The sequence below is a fragment of the Netta rufina genome, assembly GCF_964035555.1.
Source record: "Netta rufina genome assembly, chromosome: 8".
NCBI classification, from domain to species: Eukaryota; Metazoa; Chordata; class Aves; order Anseriformes; family Anatidae; genus Netta; species Netta rufina.
This window is the reverse complement of record NC_140131.1, coordinates 16,155,019-16,176,617: the sequence shown is the minus strand read 5'-3', so window position 1 is coordinate 16,176,617 and position 21,599 is coordinate 16,155,019. Positions and strand designations below refer to the sequence as shown.

Genomic DNA, 21,599 nt, shown 5'->3' with positions numbered 1-21,599 from the left:
AAGAACAGTAAGATTTTTTCCTTTGAGGAAGGCATCTGCCCAACCCCCCAGCTGAAACTCTATTAAACCGAGAAATTACTTAAAACACAGGGTTCTCCAGCATTATTTGATGGTACCTGAATTAACCTATTACAAAAGCCTCTTGTTAGAGTTGAATTATTTTATTTTATTCTATTTTTAAATTCTCTTTCTCCCCATTTGGATGAATTCCCTCCCAGGCTGAGCCTCACATCCTTCAGAAGACAGCTGTTCTGTGCTCTCAGCCTGAAAATTCAGTAATTGGAAAGAAAGATCAGCTGGGGGTGGGGACCAGCTCCTTTCCTTTGCACTGTTCAGGCAGGCAGGGGTGCAAAGATGAAAAAAAATCATTCACATTTTCTACATCAAGAAGCCATCAATTATTATTATTTTTTTTTTATGGCTACTTCCTTTACTCTCCCTCCCAGAATCACTTAATGTGAAACATCAGAGCATTTCCTCTCTTAAGAGGCAAGTAATGATTAAACCACTCCTGCTGGCCTAACAAAGTTAGATTTTTAAAGCAGTGGGACCTGCTCTAAGACAAAAGAACGGGCAGCCAGTTTTTGATGCTTAGTTTCCTTTCTTGACTTCTGGTCATGCCCTGACTGCTGGTTAAAAGGGAGCAGCCATTCCCCACTGGGTGGTCCCAGGATTGGCCCCCTGGCAGCACACTGTCCTTCCCCCCCAGTGCCATACCACCTGCCCAGGACCACTGCTTTGCACCAGCAGCAGCAAAGGGCAGCGGTGCTCCGTGCTGCTCCCAACAACCTGCTCCTGGGCTGCTGCAGGGAAAGCAGTTCCAGGCAGCAAGGCACACTTAGCAGTGGGAAAACACATGTTTAGGAGCCAGACTGGAGATTTCTGAAATATTTCAGTGTGTAATGAAACTGAAGCTATGTTTAATGCAATGAACTATCAAGAACCACAAATTAGATATTAGTGCTCTAAAAAGAGGAAGTGTGTGTTAGAGAAACAGACGAGGAAACCACATACGTAGCTATCCTATTGCAATGGTCTAAAGCTCAACCTCACTTTGATTGCTGGCTCAAAGACCAGCTACTTGCACAGATGAATGCTAGATGCCAGCCTTCAATTTCTGTACTCCTGGGAAACGTTTTAAGTATAGTTGCTGAAAATACTGGGTAGTGGTCTGGGCATGTCTTCTAATAATACACAAAGTCTGTTTTGGCTGATGTGGTGAGAGACACCAGCAATGCTTATAAAAATCCATCAAGTCCCTGCACTTTTTCTCAGGTCAACTCTAAACCAAATAACGGATGAGGCAAGTGCCTTGACAAACTGAATTTGTCTCAATGATGGAACTTGATACCGCTGAACAGAAGAAATTACCACGAAGGTGAATATATGCAACTGAAAGGGATTGTCTGATAAACTGAATGACTTCCAATTTAAAAGGAGATCCTCAAATTGCCACAACTTAGGAAAAGATAACCCTAAAATACTGGGCATTAATAACTGCTGAAGACTTGCTTCTAACAGCACTGTACAGCGGCACTGGGTGATCCGGTGTTCGGCTGAGAAAATATCAGACAGGGTAAGAACTCAGATTGCTCAATTTTGGTAGGAATTCTTACAGAAACCTAAGTGGGGCCTTAAACTACAGAATGCTTGACACCTGCTGAGTACTTATGCACAATATTATTTACACTTCACGATGACTTGCTACTAACATGCACCCAATCTGCCTTCAGGAAAAAAAAAAAAGCCATATCAGAACTCACAGTAAAATTGAGTACATTTTTCCTAAAAGTATTACCATTCATTTTTATATACCTTTGAATTATAGGTTCCATTTTTTTTTTTTTGTCTATTACAGTCTGTTGAAAGAATAAGAAATCCTGTTTGACATGTAGAGTCAAAAATGTTTGGTTGTTTAACGCAAGCATATTCATTTCAAACAAAGATGAAAATAATCTCATGTATAATTTAAAAAGTTACCATAATCCAGAAAGACTAAATGTTTATTCATTTTTCATTTCATTTTGAGGAGCTGGAAATACAGATTTGGAACTATTAGGTCTCTTAGTATAATTTTCTGAATAATCTTTTTTTGAGGGGTGGGGTTGGAGTTTTTCTGAACTAACTGCCAAAGGTCCCTGAAGCCCTCTAAGAGTAATTTCTGAAACTACCGTAGTCTTTGATTTTAAGAACAATGTTAATCAATTGCAAACCTTGTCCTTCCCCCCTTCCCCTAAAGTCATTCAGAAAACCAGATGTGACGGCTTGTCTGGATTACTGGAACTACAGGGACTATTTCCTCCTGCCCAGAAGCAAATGTGATTGTGGTCAAGATCTCAGCACTCACCCAATGTCAAGAACAAAAAAACCTTGAAGGCTTAATAGATTTTGGCATTAGTTTGCTGTGCTAACATGTCGCAAATCAGGATTTAAATTTAATCCAAGTCACAGTTCTCTTCTTTGTACCAAGAGGCTGCTTAAGGTACAAATAACTGCAGTGCATTGCATTACACATGGATAAATTCAAGTAGGACATTCATTAAATGGAGTTCAGTTCCACGGTGCATACAGTGAGGGCCTGGCTGCACCTATCAGAGATGTTATATGTACAAAGCCTGTTTGTTCAAATAGGGATGTCCCACCGACAGCCCTCGATCAGCAGGTCCTGTCTGCCCCTCTCCCATGTTGCCCCCATGAACATCCAGTGGGGAAGCCTGGCAGCGGCGGGGCTGCAGCCAACAGCCTCAGCTTGCACCGACAGTCCTGCCTCAGCCCCACCATCACGCCCAGACAGGTATTAAAGTTCTCTATGATGCTGTTCACCATGTGAACACTACACTTAGAGGGTAAGAAAGAACTGCTGGTGCTCCAAAAGCCACCTTCTCAAGTGGTATTTTTTCCTTACCTTCTATGTCTGAAAAACACTCCAAAACAAAACCAAAACTAAACATTCAGCAATTGTTTGTGCAGGGTTCCTTGCTACTGCCTAGGCTGCCAGCCACAAGCAATGTCTGACTAGGCCAAAGCTTACTGACTCGAGAAGTACGCTCCCCAAAAGGTTCGCCTGCAGAGCTGGAAGTTGTGCCAGCGCCATGCCAACGGCAATCACAGCAAGCAGCAGAAGAGAGCTTCCTTTCTGCGGCAGGGGAAGGAAACGTTTTAAAAAACATTGCCTTCAGCTGCTTCTCACTGCAGCAGCTCCTGGAGACCTTACACTAAAAGGACCTGCAAGAAGGCTTGCAAAGAAATGACATTAAAAGAACCACCCCCAGTTTCCTTCCTCACGATAGCAAGAACTTGACAAAGGCTCTGGTACAGCACGAACAGTGAGCACCTGAATCTGAAATCAGCAGATGGCCACACTGTCCAAGAAACATGACTGCAAATTCTGCCAACAGGCACGGTACAGATACTCCAGCAGCTTTCCAACTTCTGTCTGTAACTTGCAGCTCCCAACAAAGAAGTGCCAAGGAGCCTGGCAGAATGGAACCGAACCTTACCCTGCCTACTGTCAGATGGAGGGCAGAAATGGCACTAACTTCGGATACAATGAATACAGCCTACTGTCACAGCTTTCATTACGTGTGTCCAGGAACAAGGTCAGGTTATGAAATTGAGCCTGTAATAATGTCATTCCTCCATTCTGTTATGGGACCTTGCTGTCTTAGTTTTAATTTAGCTTCTAATTTTTAGGTGCACGTGAAACACTGATGGTATCAGGGGTGCTACTGTAACTGAGTCAGCATAACAAGACAAAGAAGCTGAACACATTCAGAGGAAAATTACATTTAGCATACCTAATATGGTTTCAAACAGACCACACACTACTAGAAGCTCTATTAAATGCCAAAAATATAAACTAGTTCTTCCAAGATAAAGGGAAAATGACTTTCTGAACTGTTAATGCCATACTGTATGCTGGAAGCATCTCCAATAATTATTTACCATAGAATTGTACCCAGGAGACTGAAGTAATTCCCCCTGAAATGCAGCCTCGCACAGATGCATTCAGTAAAAACACTGAAATAATGAGTTTTCATCTAATTCCTGTAACATTATCATAGCATGTATTGATAATTCGATAAATGCACACACTCTGGTTTAAAAGATGAGGAAAAGCAGGTGGATTAAATGACAGTTTGATAAATGAAAGAGAAGCAAGCTCAAACAAGCATATGCATTTTAAGAAGAAAAGAAGTCCCTTCGTCACAGATTCTGAACTACAGCTGGATATTTCACATACTGGACTGGGAAGCAAAAATGGGCTTACATGCATATCATATCTCCTATGGACAACACATGAATTCCATGCATCTTGCATTTTCCAAATTTAAACTGAAAAATATAATCTTATTTTCTGACAGAATATGGTAAAAATATATTAATATATATTTCACAGATAAACTAAAGACTGGTAAGTGGCAGAGAAATCAACATTTCTGTGTGTGTGACAGTGAGGCTACTTTGAAAAGATATTTTTCCATTTTAAAACTAATAGTAAAAGTAATCACTGAAAGAGGGTTAGTTTTTTTTTTTAAAAAAAACAAAAAACAAAAAACAAAAAACCACTTTCAGATAAACAGGGAGTCATTGCTTTCTTCATGAGACCATCTGTAATTTCTGTTTTATATATATATATATATATATATATAAAAAAAAACACGTCTTCATCCTAGTGTCTTGGAATTATTTATTGAGTATATACTACATGGACTTCTAAAATAAGGTCTGTATTTTAATATTTTTGCCAGACAAATACAACATACAGGTGTGTATGGTATCTATTTCTTTCAGAAATTAATATGCATTCTGAACAACTGTTAGAGATGAAAAGTTATTTGAGAGAAATTCTTATCACTGGATTTGTCTCAATTTGACATAATTGATTTCCCTGTAGTTACATGAAGCTCAGGTTTGGTGCAAGCAGTTATTTTACTGCTCTGAAATGCTTTAAGTTCAAATACAATTCTGATGTAACAGAACTATTTGATATGAAACTAAGTTAATGCAGATGTTGTACAGAGAATTTGCCTCTAAGTTCATGTAATACAGAAGCTAGTAACCTGTCCACAAAAGATAACCACTCTCCCCATTCCCCAAATGGGCAACTACTACAGTCAAGTATCTGTTGAAGTAGGTGTTGAAATAAACACCTAAGATAAAGCATTCCTGCTGCTACAGAAAGTTAATAATTGTTTTACTTCACCCCAATATAAATACTCTTATTGATGTTTCAGAGAAAAATATTTATCTAATTTTGTCTAACATTCAAAGCCAAGTAACATTATATATATAGGTCAAGTTGTTAAGAAAAAATAGTAATACTATATCATACAAGCTACAGGATATGATATTTTACTTGGTGGAAGAGATTTTGAAGGGTGAAAAGGTCAGTTAATAGACATGAGTCATAATCATGCCTTATGACTTTGGTAACTCCTCCTCAAATACAATGTACACTGTACAAAGGTTATACACTTGGGCACGCATCCAAAGCATATACTCACCTTAATGCAAAGTTACCATTGCAACCACCCATTTTCAGTGGCTGGAATGTTAGCATTAAGATAAACATGCATGCTTAAATTTTTACTTGTGAGGTTTTAATCACTAAGCAGAAATATCAAAATAGCACAGTATAAAAGCAAAAAAAAAAAAAAAAATCAAAACCCCAGTTATTAGTACTTAATGACAAGCAGGCCTAGTCCCATTTGTAAGGTGGTTTTCTTGTATTATGGTAAAAATTAATTAAATAATTGTAGTTATTATTTAATTAAAATGTATTATTATCTAGCTCAGATAATTCAACACTCTGACCATTCTGCCCACCCACAAATTACAATATCAACTGTTAACACATCTTGTAAGTTGCGGTACGTAGAAGTGTTCCACATCCCAACTAAACTGCTGGAGAAGAATGCTATCTGTAATGCCTTACTACAGAAGTCAGTACAATTTTTCTCTGTATTTTCAGTGCAGGTTAAAAATTTTGTCACTGAAATGATGTAAAAGAAATCCCCAGCTAATAAACAGGAATTTCTCAGTAACACATAGAAATGTCAGGACACTGGTAACTGTGATTGGAAAAAAAAAACAACACCTTTGTTTCTGGCAATTCCAGCTTCCAGCACTGACAACTGATATGTTAGTCCATTTAACTTCTCTATATTTTAGCAGAGCTATTTTTAGCCATTGCAAAACTAATGGAAGAGCTGAGAGCCTACATTCCACTCTAATTGAGCCATCATGTTTAGCGGCCAACTATTTTGTACATTATAAATGCAGCAATACATATCAGAGATAATACTAACATCTGTTTAGGAGGCAACAAGCCAGGTGGCTATATAGAAGATCTTGGTGAAGGGACCAGATTTTTTTGCTTTCTAGGATGCTTAGCAGTGCTTTCACCGCAACCTGTGGGTTCCTCAGCTTGGTAGCTGAATCTCTTTTTTCTTATTTTGAAACAGGAATGGCACATATACTTTGATTTGTACCAAGAAACTATGCTGTAGGAAACTCAGTCACAGCAGTTTTAGCTATTATCTCTGAAGTAAGTTAAGAGAAAGCTCACACCCTCCACTCCAACCACCTAAAAGAGCTACTGCTGTTAATCTCCAGCACTAAAAGAAAGATGGAAAAGCCTCCTTAAATCCTTTCCTCATCTTTTCAGGTGGTCAGTGGGAAAACAAACAAACAAAACCCCCAACACACACAAACCAAAACCCCTCACGTTTCAGGATCAGGATTAAGTATTGTTGCCACACCCAAAATTCCATTTGCAGAGATGCAGGCATCTCATTCCATGCCTTTCCAGTAAGTTTATGGATGAGCCGTGAGTTATTTATAGAAGCATTACTTCACATCCCCATTTGTCTGAGACTTCTACAGAGCATCACTGATGTATGCTGTGATACATTTGAATAGTGTTTTTGCAATCTTCTTCTTTCTCTGACCTTTGAAACATGGTATGAAATTTCTCACTAGCTCCTAATATCCAGTTTGTATGTAAGAATTCCCTAGGTATTACAGAAGTCATGAAGAACCAGTAGCCTCTCATAACCTACAATAAAAGCAAGAAGAAAATTTTCTGACCACTGCTTCATATGCAAAAGCTGTGAGAAGCAGGTGATTTCACTTACTGATTATGTGGACTACACAAAGTCTTAATACATTTACATTTCAAAAACAAATCTGCTTATGGGTTTTGTTTTTAAAGCTTTCTACATTTTCTGTAGTTTTTAGGAGCCCTGATCCCCTACTGACCTACAGCACAGTAATCCAAATTGTCTCTCAAACAAGCTGTTCTTCACTTTGCATATACACTTGTGTACGGCTCTTCCATCAGCTCGTTACCAAGTCCCAATATCAGCTAAAATGAAAACGGGAAGCATCAGTTTCCAAATAACCAATGCACCAAGGAGACCTCTAACATAACAGTTATAAAACAGCATAAAACAACAACATGTATACGCGTGCCCATAAAAGTGAATCTTCCTGGGTATGCTATAAAACTGAGTTAAAGTAATGATGTCCCCCCCCCAAAAAATAATCACCTTACAACCACATTAAGCTTGAGAAATTATATATTGTCTTTACACCGTCTAGTATTCAGAAAGCCCACAATGAGGTATACTTGCTAGTGACTTCAATGTACTTCCTTTTTCAGACTGGACGCTAACATGCATACATTTGTGTGTGCTTTCCAGCATCAATCATGTTCAAGAATCCATTCATATGATATTTAACTTCTTTTCACCCTAAATTCACCTCTTTTTAAATATTAAAGACTCATCCTATTTTACAGGGCATATATACAAAGTAGTTTTCACACTTCTTTTTTTTGTTTTAATGTTCTAGGCACATTACTTGCCAATATTCTGGTCTAACAAATTTTGACATGCTCATAACTTTTTAAGAATTTCCACATCATTCCAGTTCAGAAACATTTTAGTTATCATCCCAAGAAAACCTTCAGTTAAAAATCCAAACTGTAGTATATAAATTTTGTTGAACAGTAGGGGAATATTATGCTTATTAACAACCAGGAGCTATGAAGACTAGATTTGACATTCAGCAAAACCTTCAAGAAGTCCTTCAAGCTAAAGGAAGAAATCTATTTATGGTTGAAGTTTAACCTGCTGCGTTCCCCCGAGTCTGTATTTCCCTATAATGAGCTATCTAATTTGAAGCGTGCCTTCGTTAGCAGACAGAAATATACAAACTAACTTTTGACTGAAATACCATCAGGAAGATGACTTCTACTCCATCAGAGCAGCATATTCTGACTCAACACATGGTTTCAGGAGGCTGCATCTCCCAGCTGTATTTGAAAGAAGGGGGAGCATGGGCATGCACCGAGGCTCTCTCAAGGATTCTAATAAAGATGTCAAGATGTTAAGACATGTGAGAAAAATAAAGATTAGTCCCAATAGTAATAATAATAAAAAAAAGAGACAGAAATAAACATTGGTCTCAATCTGTCTATACCATCATCTGAAATAACATATGCTATTTAGCTCACACTGTCAGCCTCTCAACCGTACATTTTTCTGACCTCTCTTAACACTACTGGTTTCTTTTTCACACCCTTCCCACTGCTTTACCTAGACAGGATGCAATAAACAGATGTTAAATAAATATTCTGGGGTACAGGCAGTGCTTTAGTGCACAGGTTCTCCCCATTTCCTGAATGTGCCAGAACCACACCAGCCCACTCTTTCTTCTGCCAGCCATAAGGGAGGAAGGGCAACTGTCCCCAGTGTATCAGTACATGCCACTGATAGGGTTCTTGCTGCTCTACTTCAGTTTGGTAGGAACCTCCAGCACACATACTTGACTATGTACTAAGCTTCAAGTATATTCATTGCAATAAAGAAACACTTAAATACTTTGGGACAGTAGACAGCTTAATTTATAACAATGGAAAAACTCATAAAAGTAATTAGAACATCTGACGTTTTCAACATATATGGTTAGCAAAGTGCAAGACAGAAATTAGAGACTGAAATCTGCAGATAATACTATGTGCTAGATGCCAGTAGTTCAGTTTAAAGTGTGCTTATTTGAACAACTGCACAAACTTTAAACTGACAGTAAATTAATTCAAGTAAATGCAACAGACAGGAAGGCAGAAATGAAAAGGCTGAAGAATTGAAAATCTTACTTTCAAGTCCATAGGCAGTATTATCTACTATAGAAAGGAAAGAGTTGCAAAAATGGGAGGCCACTTATAGCACTTGCATCTCCCTTGTCTTTCTTTCGTACCCAAGGTCATCTGGTTCAAGACTCAAATTGGAGTTAAAGAAACCAATTCCCATGCGTGTGGCAGCTGCTGCCCTGCCGGTGTCACTGAGTTACTCCCATCAAGAAGAAACACTTCAGAAAGAACACTTTAATATTAGTGCTGGCTGCTAGCCTGCAAAACAGAAGATGGTACTGAATGCTACTTTACAGCAGACCCACATTCTTTTTCCTTCTGCACTTAAACTTATAAGGATTTTTAAAAAATATTTGTTGAAGTAGTTTAATCAAAAGTTTGAGAATACATTCCCTCTTCTGTACAGGATTCCAGTATAGGTGAACATCAGTTTTGAAGGAATCTAGGTTAACTATCAAATTTGTTGTAACATACGGTAAAATGCAGAAACAAAGACAGAGTTCAGGAAAGGAGTTTGCCCCCCAAAACAAAAATAAGCTTTTGTTGAATGGCACACACTTTCTCACAGATGCTCATTTTATATGAAATCTACACATACAATTTGAAAAGGAAAAAAATCAGATTTAGATATTAGTTTGTGAAATGGCTTATGTATTGTGGGGTCATATTTGAACTAACTTGATAAAGACAAAGAGTTAAAACTGATGAAATTTTTCTCCCAACTCATAAATACATCGTTTGTCTCTGGCTAACTGGTATAAGTTAGGAAGTAGAGAACAAAAATAAATATATAAAAAAAACTATACTAACATTGCATTATTTTGAAAATTAAAATGGTCCTTTAACAAAGTTTCATGTTTCCATCTCTTCAAGAGAAGAGAGACTTAAGACACAAATGATAGCAACTTAAGGAAAATCATTAAATAATGGGTTAAGTTTCAAGAACAAAATTTAAATCATCTTCCTGAGGTTCTCTAATTATACAGATATTTGAATTTGCAAATGATAACTTTCAACATCTAGTCATTCTCAGCCTAAAACACCAGCTTCATATGAGCTTATTTATAAGCAATAAACAAAGTCAAATATTGAAGAAAACATGCTTCCATTAAAGGAGATTGCCGAGTCCTAAATGGGCAGCAGTTCAAGAATGCTACACTAGTAGTCAGGCATGTACGATTTACAGTACTTTTACTTTTCTACTGCTGTCACTAAGTTTAGAACATGCCCTACAAAAAGGCCTTCCTGATTTTAAAGTGCTCTCCAGATCTGTAGTACACTTATTTTTGGTATTTTCAATACAGGCCTTTGAGACCTTGCCTTCAGCCTGACCGTCTTCCATAACCTTTTGCTAGGAGCTAGCGTACCGTGTTCTCCCCCCACGCCATCACGCCCAGGCAGTTACTCATGCACTCCGAGCTGTCAGTAGGATACCTCATCACTAATGCAGAGAGCAATGATGTACTTTTGTCTTTTGTGTTTAAAAAAAGCTGACAGTTCTTTGTCATTATGTCTCTTGTAAGTGTAGCCCACGAAATTGAAGAATTAGGGAAGAAATAATCCTGTCATGTCACATGCAGGCTTATCTATGCAGGGAACATTATCCTACAATGCATTCTACTTCATTGTTTTGAAAAGTTCTACCACAAAAATAAACATATAAAGTTGAAAAGCAATGGATGGCTTTACACACAGTGCTTGTTAAAAAAAAAAGCCAGGCCACAAAGTCATCCTGCATGTCTTTTAAGTTCTCAAGACAAATTTGGGAGGCTTCTGGATTTGTGTTACTTAAGAATCCAAGTGATAATATGCAGCACAATGATGAAAGAGCAATTTCAATCACACATCTAATAATCTGATGTGAACATGTTGAGTCATAAATCTACCATAACAGGGGCTATGTTTTTCTTACAGGGAAAGAGAAATAAGAAAAGTGGGCAGGAGAACAGAACTAAGCAAGTTTTCTTCTGTTTTATTTTTGGACTGGCAGAAAGTTTCTTGCCCATGTTACACAAATAAGCCAGCTGCTAGCAGAGCACTCCAGAAGATTTTGAAAAACCAAAATCTTTCCTTGTTTATTCCGAAGATAATGCTCACCCCAACAGCACAACTCATAAAAATCATGTCCTAAATTCTAATGGCACTTCTGAGTTATAACAAAAAAAAAAAAAAAAAGCAAACTGTTTGCCAATGTGTACAAAGAAGAGGAGAAAACTGATAATTTTACAAATGAATTCGACACTGTAAGAACTTGGAAAACATTTATTTTGCTACCTCAAATTTGTTATTTCTGTACCATATATTCAGGCCTTCCCCCTTCCCAAATTTGGCTACACCTCTCATGCACAGCATTGATCTTATAACACAGGATTTCAAAGTCCTCTAAGTGCTGCTTTAATTGATGCTCATATGACCAGTCAGAGGTATTGTTATTGCAATCATTTTTTTTTTCTTACTAAATATTCAAATGCCTCACAGCTATTGAGCTATTTAATAACAAACGTATCCATACCTAACTGTAACACATGCTTCACTTTCTTTATGGATAAGTAACGTTATTTATTTGCACAGTAACTTTTCTTCACTCCAAAATTTGATCCCAACTGTTTTAATTGTATCCTTGCTTTTTGTTTCACTTAGTTACAGAAATAACAAAAAGACTGATGATTTTTCAAAACTACTCTTTGCCCCAGGCATATAAAAGCTTTAACATGAACTACGGAAGACCAATAAATAAAGTAATGGTAATATCCCCACATGCACCTAGCGTACTGCTACAAAACCTTAACACTGTTTTCAACCTTTGACATCAAGCTAGATGAAACTACATCTTCCATCCACGCATGATGCACAAATCAATGCTATTTTCAAGGCTCTCTCAGACAAAGAAGTTCTTACACTCCCATGCAGCATACCATGAGACCTTCTGCCTGAAGAATGCGAAGCTAGAAAAGAATTGCCACTGACAGGGCATGGATGTTCATTATCTGCCTATCCATCTCCAGCAGAATTGGACTGTCTTCATAGTGCCTAGCAAAAGCCACATAAACAGAGTAAATCTGTCTGCATCAAGCCTGTAACCTGAAAAACATTTTACTGCATAAACCAGCATTGCTGGGAAAAACAGAAAAACAGAAAAACACACCAAAAAAGCACACAATAGAAACCCCACCCTGAAGAACCAGCAGTCCTAACCTCTCCTAGAGGCTTGTTCCTGCCCCAGACTACCCCCTGACGCACGCCAGTGCAAACCTTTATAGGGCCACATCGTGAACTGGACTGTGAAACTTATCTAGCTGAAAACTGATTTAGGAAAAACAAAACCAAACCACCAAGTGAACATCAAATCAAAACTAGCAACAAAATCTGTTCGCTCTATAGCTGTTTGTGCAAATGCAAAGCAACACAGCATGGCACAGAACCGCTTTTAGCAGCGGCACCAGCTGACAAAGTCTGACACGTTCTCTGAACAGCCTCAAGTCTGCCTGGGCAAAACTTCCAGTTATAGCAGACAGTGAGGACAATGAACCAACTAGAACTTTTCCATCCTAAATTTATCACAGATTTGCCTTGTGTCTTAGCAATCTACAACAATAAAACAAACTGAATCAACCTTTTTATAGTTTTCAAATATACATATCTTTGAGTTCCTAAGTTCAAAAGCAAACTACAGTGCCAGTGACACATTAAACCATATCATTAATATTATTTCTTGCTTAATAAAGTTGTTTGTGCTTAGAACCTCAAAACAGAAACAAACACATAACCTTTTTTCTGCTTCCTTCAGCCATCAACTCCCAGTTTCTCCTCAAATTACGAGAAGTTCATATTTAAAAAAAATGTACATACATAAGTATATTGTACACTATGGGGATCTTTACATGCTCTGAGCATTAATTTTTAAAAGACATCAATAAAGCTCTTACATTCTGAGACCTGAACAACATTTTCCATGTTTAACGCCCAGCACTAATTCAGAAAACTATTCCTGCTGTCTAGTGGACTTATAATCCACATAAGAAGTTCTCCTTTTTGACCTGATCTGCTTTTAAGTACTCCTGTCACGTTAACAGCCTAACATCATCCTTGAGATTTATCCTGGAACTAAGTGGAAAGCTGTTCCCTGGTTCCTCTCAACATAAATAAAAAAACAGCCATTGGTTCTGTTAATTTCATTATCGGGTTCTTCTGTTTAACACAGTTTAAATATCTATGATTCCTTGTACCATGGTGTGGGACTGCAGCCATTTGAAAATCCTCAGCAGAAACACCAGTACTCCACATACATGAAACAGATAGGTCTTCTATTCAAGCTCTCTGATCTGTATTTATATAGAGAATGAATGAGGAATTCTCTGTCATTTAAAAACTAACACGTCTCCAGTGGTGTAGGAAGGCTTACAGAAACCCACAAGAATTGGAGGCAGAAAAAGCTAGCTAATTTACCCATGGTTGCATTTCTTTTCTTTTAAAGAAGAAAAACAACATAGCCCAGTTTTCTGGATTTACTTAACAGGCCAGAGCACACACTCTCTGGGTCCTGCCACATATTGGCCTTTCTTTATAGCAAAACCCAAACAACCCCCCCTCCACAAAAAATAACAAAAACACCCTGAACAGGAAAAGATTGGCATGTATTAATCTTCCATAGCCCAGCCCTTCCCCAATCAATTCTTATTTGGTACCTTTGGGTTATTTCTCCTTCTGATCAGGCTGCACTACCATTCTCCACCACCCACAACACACACCCCTCAGTCCTTGGAAGAGCTTTCCAGTCCAATGCCTATGAAGCCACTTCCCTCCAACACTCCTTCAAGCAATCCCTTGCTACAACACATCCCCAAACGAACAGCTGAGACGCTGATGCTCAGGCACTACCACCTATATCAGTGCTTTCTCTTCCTCCCTGAATTTACATCACCCATTTTTTGCACACTTGCTTGTGTAAGCTCTTTGAGGACAGACTCTTACTAGCTGTGTGTTAAGTAAAGCCTAGATCCCGACCCAGAACGAGCTCCCAGACACCACAGTAACACAAACAGCCATCTATAATGGTGTAACAAAGGCCTTTAGTATAGACACAGTCGTCCTAGCAGAACTACGCTTATGGTAATCTTCCTGTTTTCTCCCTGGTTGCCCAGCGGAAGTAAAAAAGCACACTGACAAGAAGAGCACAGTTTGCCATCACGGTGCACCCACGCCAGAAGCACTCTGTGCACCACTGCAGCAGCACTCAGGAACAACGACCAAGGCAGCCATGACTTTCACACCCAGCACAGGAACCCGCATCTGTAGCTAGCATCAACAAAAATAGAAGTTGTGGCCACATGCTTAAACGCAATCAAACTACCACTACTTCAGGATTCAACAAGTGAGCCACAGCAAGTGATCACCCTCCCCCTCCGTGAAGGTAAGTGCCTATCTGGAGCAGCTCACTTACTGCCTCTTCTGTTACCAGCAGCACCACTCCCAGTGGAGCTGATCCACGTAGGGGAACCAAACTCTGCAGCTGCACGCTGTCCTCTTCAGATTAGTGTCCGCTCACCACAGAGCTCAGCCATATCCCCCATGCCAGCTGCCAGAAGTTGGGCTGGCAAAGTCAAGGGATGCCACAAAACTGCATTGGTCTGACACAGTCACGGGATTCCTGAAGGTTCTGGAAAGCATCCCAAGAAGCACCACGAGAAAACCCACAGAGCAGAACGTCGTTTCATAGGATGCATGCTGAGACTGCCATGCAAATGATTCAAATCACTGGTGAGCTGTCAAACATAGCAAGCAACAAAGAACTGCAAAATGGCAGTAACAAAAAATGGCAGAGTCTTCTGTCAGTGTGACTTAATTATATTGCTGCGCTCCAAATAAACAAACTGATCAGATGTAACATTACTGTAAGGACATGCCCAATGCATTTTGGCTAATGGTGCTATTAGTTCCTGTTTTCATGTAGTACTTCTGAATTGTATCTCAAGGCAGCAGAAGTTTTGGACCTTACAACATAAATCTCATTTCTGTTGTGGGGGGAAAGGTAACAAAAAAAAAAAACATACCACTAGCAAAAAAGTTATTTTCCTTATGGTAGGAACTGCAGACTCAGTTTTCAAAAAACAAAACAGCAACAACAAGAGAAAACAGAATACAAAAATACAAACCAACACACCAATAATTAAAGCTTGCTTCAAAATGCCATATAAATGCCTTGCCTGTGCTACACAGAAACTATTTCAGGAGAGACAAGAAACTTCAGCTCAGTCTGTTCCTGAACTCATTTGCTTACTAGATCCATGAAGGGAAAATATTATACATACATTTTAAAACCAAAAAACCTACCACCAATTTGTACCAGTTGTACAAGTGATCCTGGAAAAAGCAAAAAATCAAAAGCAGGCAGAGCCCCTTGTGCTGCATACAACCCACCATAAGGCTTTACTCCTCTGAATCTAAGCAGAGGCCATGTAATGTCTGAGCCTCTAATTCAGCAAAGCACTGAGACACTGAAGGAAGAGATTCCTAATCCCATTATTAAGCCCTTAAACCACCGTTCCCCAATGTAAAGGACATGTTTATCTAGTTATTCTGCTACAGATTTTAGGTTACATTATAATGAATGACCATTCAGCGTGTAAAACTTCTCCAGCAGAGCTATTAAGCATACTGTAACTAAATCTACTTTTCTACTACCCGTCACTAATGATTTATTTTCAGTTAAAATAACAGATCAGGGTCCTAGAAAGACATCTGCTCTGACAAAGAAAATTAAGTCAAATGTATACAAGTCCACATCATACATAAACCTGTAACATTAACAGGCAGACCGACAGGATTCAGATGTGGAAGGATAAAAAAAAGACAACACAAAACAAAAACCAAACCAAAAGCCCTACCCATGCACCTACCTAAAGGTATTTTAAGGACTGTTTATGTTCCACTGAGGACAGGATGTATATTTTACTAATACAAATTTTGAATACAGTACTGTTTAAAGAGTAATATATATCCACAAATGGAAAAAAACTGAAGTGCTTCCCTAAACCCACTAGTTCTGGAAGCATTTGTAGGGAGCTGAGAAGTTCAAGCAGCTGTACACACATTTTCATGTCTAAACTGCAATAGAACGGTTTAGGATATTTTCACCTGAATGTGACATTTTCTTGTTCTGAAGAAACAAGATAATTCAAAATTATCTGAGGCTAATCTGTCCTAGCTGAACAGTATTTGAAGGTAGTCTTACTGCTGAATATCCAGCCTAATTATAATGTCTGTTCAAAACAAATTAATTAGGTTACTTGTACCTTTTTAAAATGTCCTTAGGCACTTGACCACAGCTAATAATAAATACCCAGTACATTTTTATCTCTAAAAAAGCAAGCATCATTATCTCTATTCCAAAGATGGGGAAATTGAGACATGAGCAGGCAAAGTCATCTGCCTAATGTCACCTAGCAGAGACTAGAGCAGCCAGGAAGGAAATGCAGGTCTTCAGAGTTACAACTCGTAGTTTAGTCCTACATGGCAAGGTACAAGTCCCTCATTTTGTGCACATCTATATGTAAAACGTGGCTGTGTACTCTGAAGCTCAACTGTCCAATTTATTTCAAATAGGCTAACAAAATATCAAGTATTTTTCAAACATGTTCATTTTATGGATATTCTTGTAACGGATATGAAATGGAAAAATAAAAGCAAACAGTCAAAACTATACAGGATGTGCCATCCAAGTAAGCGTAAACTTCACTTTACCTTTGTTTCAGTCATGGTATTGTTCATCACTCCTTTAGACACAAAATAAGTTAGCAATGGCCTTTGAACACGACTGTTGTGACATAGTTCAAAGAGCTCTGGCTACGGCATCATCATGGATTAGATGAGTAGGGCTTCCATTAAAACAAAATATCAGCGACGAAAAAATAAAATCCCTTTATTCTGACCAGTCCAGAAATAAAGACATTTTTGCAAATATTTTGTGTCTTTAGATATACCTATTTTCGACTGAGTTTTAAACACTCTTTCAAATTTTACACTTCAATTTGAAGCAAGCGAGGCTGTTACATTTGTATTTGCTATATGGTATAGCCCAAGTTCTCTATTTAATCAAGTATTTCATTTTAGTTACAAAATCACATACTTTAAAAAAAAGACACAGGAATTATTTTGGAAGCGTAATTTTGAATTAATGAAAAAAATTCTTATATCCTGTAACATCAACAATAAAAAAGTCTGAAAATGAAAACTTTTACATTTCTGTCCTGAAAAGTAGCATTAGAGAACACCTAGAAGCACAGTCACAAACAATAGATGCATTTGAATAGCTTAGTAACTTCTGTTACCCAGGCCATATCAACCTGACTATCACCACTTAAAAAAAAGCACATATCTTTGGAAATGGAAAACCGATTTTGAAAAAAAATAAGGCATTTTTCATTTAAAATTGTAAAAATTTTATTTCATATTTGCCTTAAGGACCTAGGGCATTGTTAGTTGAAATGTATTTTATGAGGAAACAGAGTTACCACTTCCGCTAGAAAGCAAAGAGTTAAAGGCTACGCAATTAACCTGCAAGCAAGCATTTCAGAGGCCAGTTTACCTGCTGGACAAAGTTCTAAAAGGATGCAAGCTCAGAGAAGGACAGCAGAGTTTTGGAAGAGAAGACAACATCATCAATACAGGTTCTTACCCAAGCTCCTTCCCCCTCCTACAAAAGAACCTGTACTGGAGATAAAAAAGGAAGTAAAAAGGTAAGCTGCCTTTATGTAAGCTCTCAGTCTTTGGTAATCAGGTAATTTTGCTGATGAAGCTACTAAACAAAACTATCTAAAAGGGTGTTTGTTTACTACCAAGTTTATTTTGCACTACGTGTTTGGTAATTACTGAGGAAAAAGTGTTACGTTTTGTGCCTTGAACAAACTTATGTCAAAACTTGCTTAGAAACAGGAGATAGTTCCTACTGTCTGTGAAATGTTTAAGTGAGATATAGAAGAATGGAAAAAATGCCTTGCAGAAATAGCAGGACAGAAATGCTTTGTGGCCATTTGCCAGCAGAGGTTTTTAAGAAACTGTTCCATCAGATATAGAGTATTTATATATATTTATATATATAAACCTGTCATTGTGAGGAGAAGTGCAATCTAAGGCCCATTTAATTAAATGGAGTTTGCATTGAAACAAGTGCATATACCACATTTTTTCTTCTCAGTGGGTAGCTATTTTGCCCTTCTGTTTTCTGTATTTCCCCCAAACCCACTTCTCATCCTGTCAGTAGTTGTTGTGGAAGTTTACCAATCTTCATACCAGGGAGTCCAGCTGATTCACAAGAACCAAAACACGTCTATTAACTTCATCCAAACCTCACAGAAACTACTTGCATCACACTGGAGCTTTCAGGGCTATCATAACCAAATACATATAGAATATGTGGTGTCAATAAGCAACATGCCGCGTTTATCACTGACTGATACTCACTTTTGATTCAAAGTCGGGATCAAGCCCGGGATTAACACTGTTTTTAGCTCGTTCTCAGTAGGTCTTCAGAGTATTATCGAAACATCTAAACCACACATGGTTCATGATCTAGATCAACCCACTTACGTGAGGCTTTCAACTTGTACTGTAGCTATGCATTTTACAACTTCCTCCCCTTTCCACATAAGATTGCGGTCAATATGCAAGTAAAAGCCTATTTAAAATAAGAACACTATTTAAGTTAGCATCCTTTAGTTTGAGGAAGTTTTCTCCTGAAAAAAAAAAACATTAGTAAAATGGTATATTTCATGCTGCACTATGGTTCTCCTTACTTTGGTAACATGCCACTGAAGCAACTTTTATACATAGGTATATGAAGAGTAATATGTTTTGAAAAATTAACAAGGAAAATGATATCACAATTTTTGCTAGTATATGCCACTGAAATCAAAACAATACCTTTAAAACGTTTCTTCCTGATATGGAACTTCCTCTAAAAAAATACCGGAACATAACAGTTTACAAACTTAAGCCCTACTGATGTTTCCATGTTAATTTCATGACCTTTCTGTTTTGCTCAAAAACTACAAGTACTGATACAAAAGTTGCACCCTATCTTGTGTTACACTTGGTAACCAAAGGATCTGATCTACCCTCTTTTATTTTTTAAATATGCATCATCAGTCAATCTTCCCAAAAAAAAAAAAAAAATTAACCTCCAAACCCCCTAAACAAAAAAACACAGCTAATTTCTGTTTAGATAACCCTACTCCTCTTCAGTGCTACTTGCAGAACTTCTGCTTCCACTTAGCTTACCTGTAACACTACCATAGTTACTTATTCACGCAGCTTACCACTTCAAACAGGTTTACCAGCTTATATATCATCGTATCAAGTTTGTATTAACATACTGATTCTTCCTAGACACTTACAAGCCACTGATTAAAGTTTAGCGTTTTGGATGGATTCTTAGCCTTCAGCCATCTCATGTGCTCCAATCTGAAGAAGTGCTACACCTCTATTGTGCCTTCTCTTCCTTTGTTACTCGAGCACTGACATTTAAAACTACAGGAAAATTTGACGGTGTTTATGAAATAAATTCCTCCTTTTTTAAGCACGCTGTTCTAATTTCGATTTGAATGCTAAATTCAATGCTTTCCATTTATGGACTTGTCAGTTTGGCTAATTGTCCAAGGAATAAATTCAGAAAGGCATTCTTTGCCCGATTAACCATAAACTCGCACAGATTAAAAAAAAAAAAAAAGAACAAAACAAAACAAAACAAAAAAAAAACAAACGGAAAAGGAGCTTTCTTTCAGACGAGGAAGCGGAAGAGCTGGCAGGTTGAGCTGACATTTACAGATAAGGGCACGGCAGCGGAGCTCCCGGGTGGTATCCGAGCCCGCAGCTGACAGGCAGGGCAGCGCGACCACGCAGCCCCCGGCGCCCCAGGCCTTCATTTATACACCCCCCAGCAGCGACAAACCCCTCGCCTTGTGCCGGACGCCGCCGGCGGGCCCGTTTTCTTCTGCTGCCGGGCGCTGAGCTCGAGGCCTGCACAGCGGCGGCGGGGCCGCGGGCTCGAAGCTGCCCGGCGGGAGGCGGCCCCCTGCGGCCGGGGGGCGCTGCGGGCCGGGCCGTGCCGAGCCGTGCCGGAGGGCCGGAGCAGCGGCAGGCAGACAAAAGCGGGTCGCGGCCGGCAGCGGGGTGGGGCCGTGACCGGGCGGCGGCGCCTCCGCTCCCAGGGGAGAGCGGCGGGAAGAGGCCCGGGGTGGGCGCGGGCTGCCCCCGCCTCCTTCCCTTCCCCTCCTTCCCCTCGGCCGGCTCTGCCTCCCCCCTGCCCCCCCAACCCCGGCGGCTTTACCTGGAGCTCGGTGAAGAGGATCTCCCTCTCGGCCGCGTTGGACGCCATCGCGCTGGGGTTTGAAGTCCGCACCTGGCCGCTGCCGCTGCCGGCGGGGAGGGGAGCGAGGGAGGCGGGCCCGGGGCCGGCGCTACGGGCGCATCGGGGGCGGGGGGAGCGCCCCGCGCTCAGGCAGCCAGACGGGGGGGCGCGGGAGGGGCCGCTGCCGCCCCCTCAGCGCTCATGGGGGGCGCGCCGAGGCGCTGCGCTGCCCGCCGGGCCGCCCTGCGCTCCCCCGCCCTGCCGCGGCGCTCGGCCCTGGCGGCGCTCGGCCGCGGCTGCTGCTGGCGCTGGGGCTGCTGCCGGGACCGCTGCGGCTGCTGCTGCTGCTGCTCCTGCGGCCGCCGCCGATGTCGCACCATTTGGCTGTCACCCTGTCGCAAAAGCGCCGCTGCTTTGCGGCTCCCGGAGCACGTGATGGCGGAGAGGGCAGGGCAGGGGGGCGGAAAGGGCTCTCTGGAGGGAGCTGGAGGCGCGCGCAGCCCCCCCCCTGCGGGATGAGTGGCGCGAGCGGGCGGCGGCCGTTTGAGGGGGGGGCGTCTCAGCCCCCTGCCCTCGGTCCCTTCAGCGCTCTCGACCCCTCGGCGCCCGAAGCCCCCAGTCCCCCTCAGCGCTCTCAGCCCCCTCAGCCGCCCCAGCCCCCTCGGCGCTGTGAGCCGGCTCGCGCCCTCGGCCGCCTCACTGCTTCGGCCCCCTCAGCCCCCTCGCCACCTCAGTGTGCTCAGATCCCCTCGGCCCCTGAACCACCTCGGCGCTCTCAGCGCCCCCAGCCCCCTCATCACTCTGAGCCCCCTTGCGCCCTCGGCTACCTCGGCTCCCCAGCCCTCTCGCGCTCTGAGCCCCCTCGGCCCCTCAGAACCCCTCAGGGCACTCAGATCCCCTCGGCTCCTCAGCGCTGTGAGCCCGCTTGCACCCTCGGCTCCCTCACCGCTTCAGCCCCCTCAGCTCCTCAGCCTACTCAGATCTCTGAGCCTGCTCGCGCCCTGAGCCCCCTCAGCCCCCTCACGCCCTCGGTGTCCCCAGCCCCCTCGGAATCCCTCGCGCCCTTGGCGCCCTCAGTGCTTCCAGACCCTCCCGCCC

General features: G+C 40.8%; 1 protein-coding gene across 2 annotated transcripts in view; it reads right to left on the bottom strand.

Moving 5' to 3' along the window:
• Positions 1 to 20,869, bottom strand: part of PKN2 (protein kinase N2) — a 54,498-nt gene extending 33,629 nt beyond the window's left edge. Inside the window, exon 1 of one of the 2 annotated variants that reach the window (XM_084291389.1) lies at positions 20,481 to 20,869. In XM_084291389.1, coding sequence (XP_084147515.1) covers positions 20,481 to 20,528 — 48 coding nt within the window. In that variant the 5' untranslated portion in view covers positions 20,529 to 20,869. Of the gene's footprint in view, positions 1 to 17,741; positions 17,843 to 20,480 lie in introns of those variants that run through there. The other variant, XM_084291390.1, reaches the window with a different exon arrangement.
• Between the last annotated feature and the right edge of the window lie 730 nt (positions 20,870 to 21,599).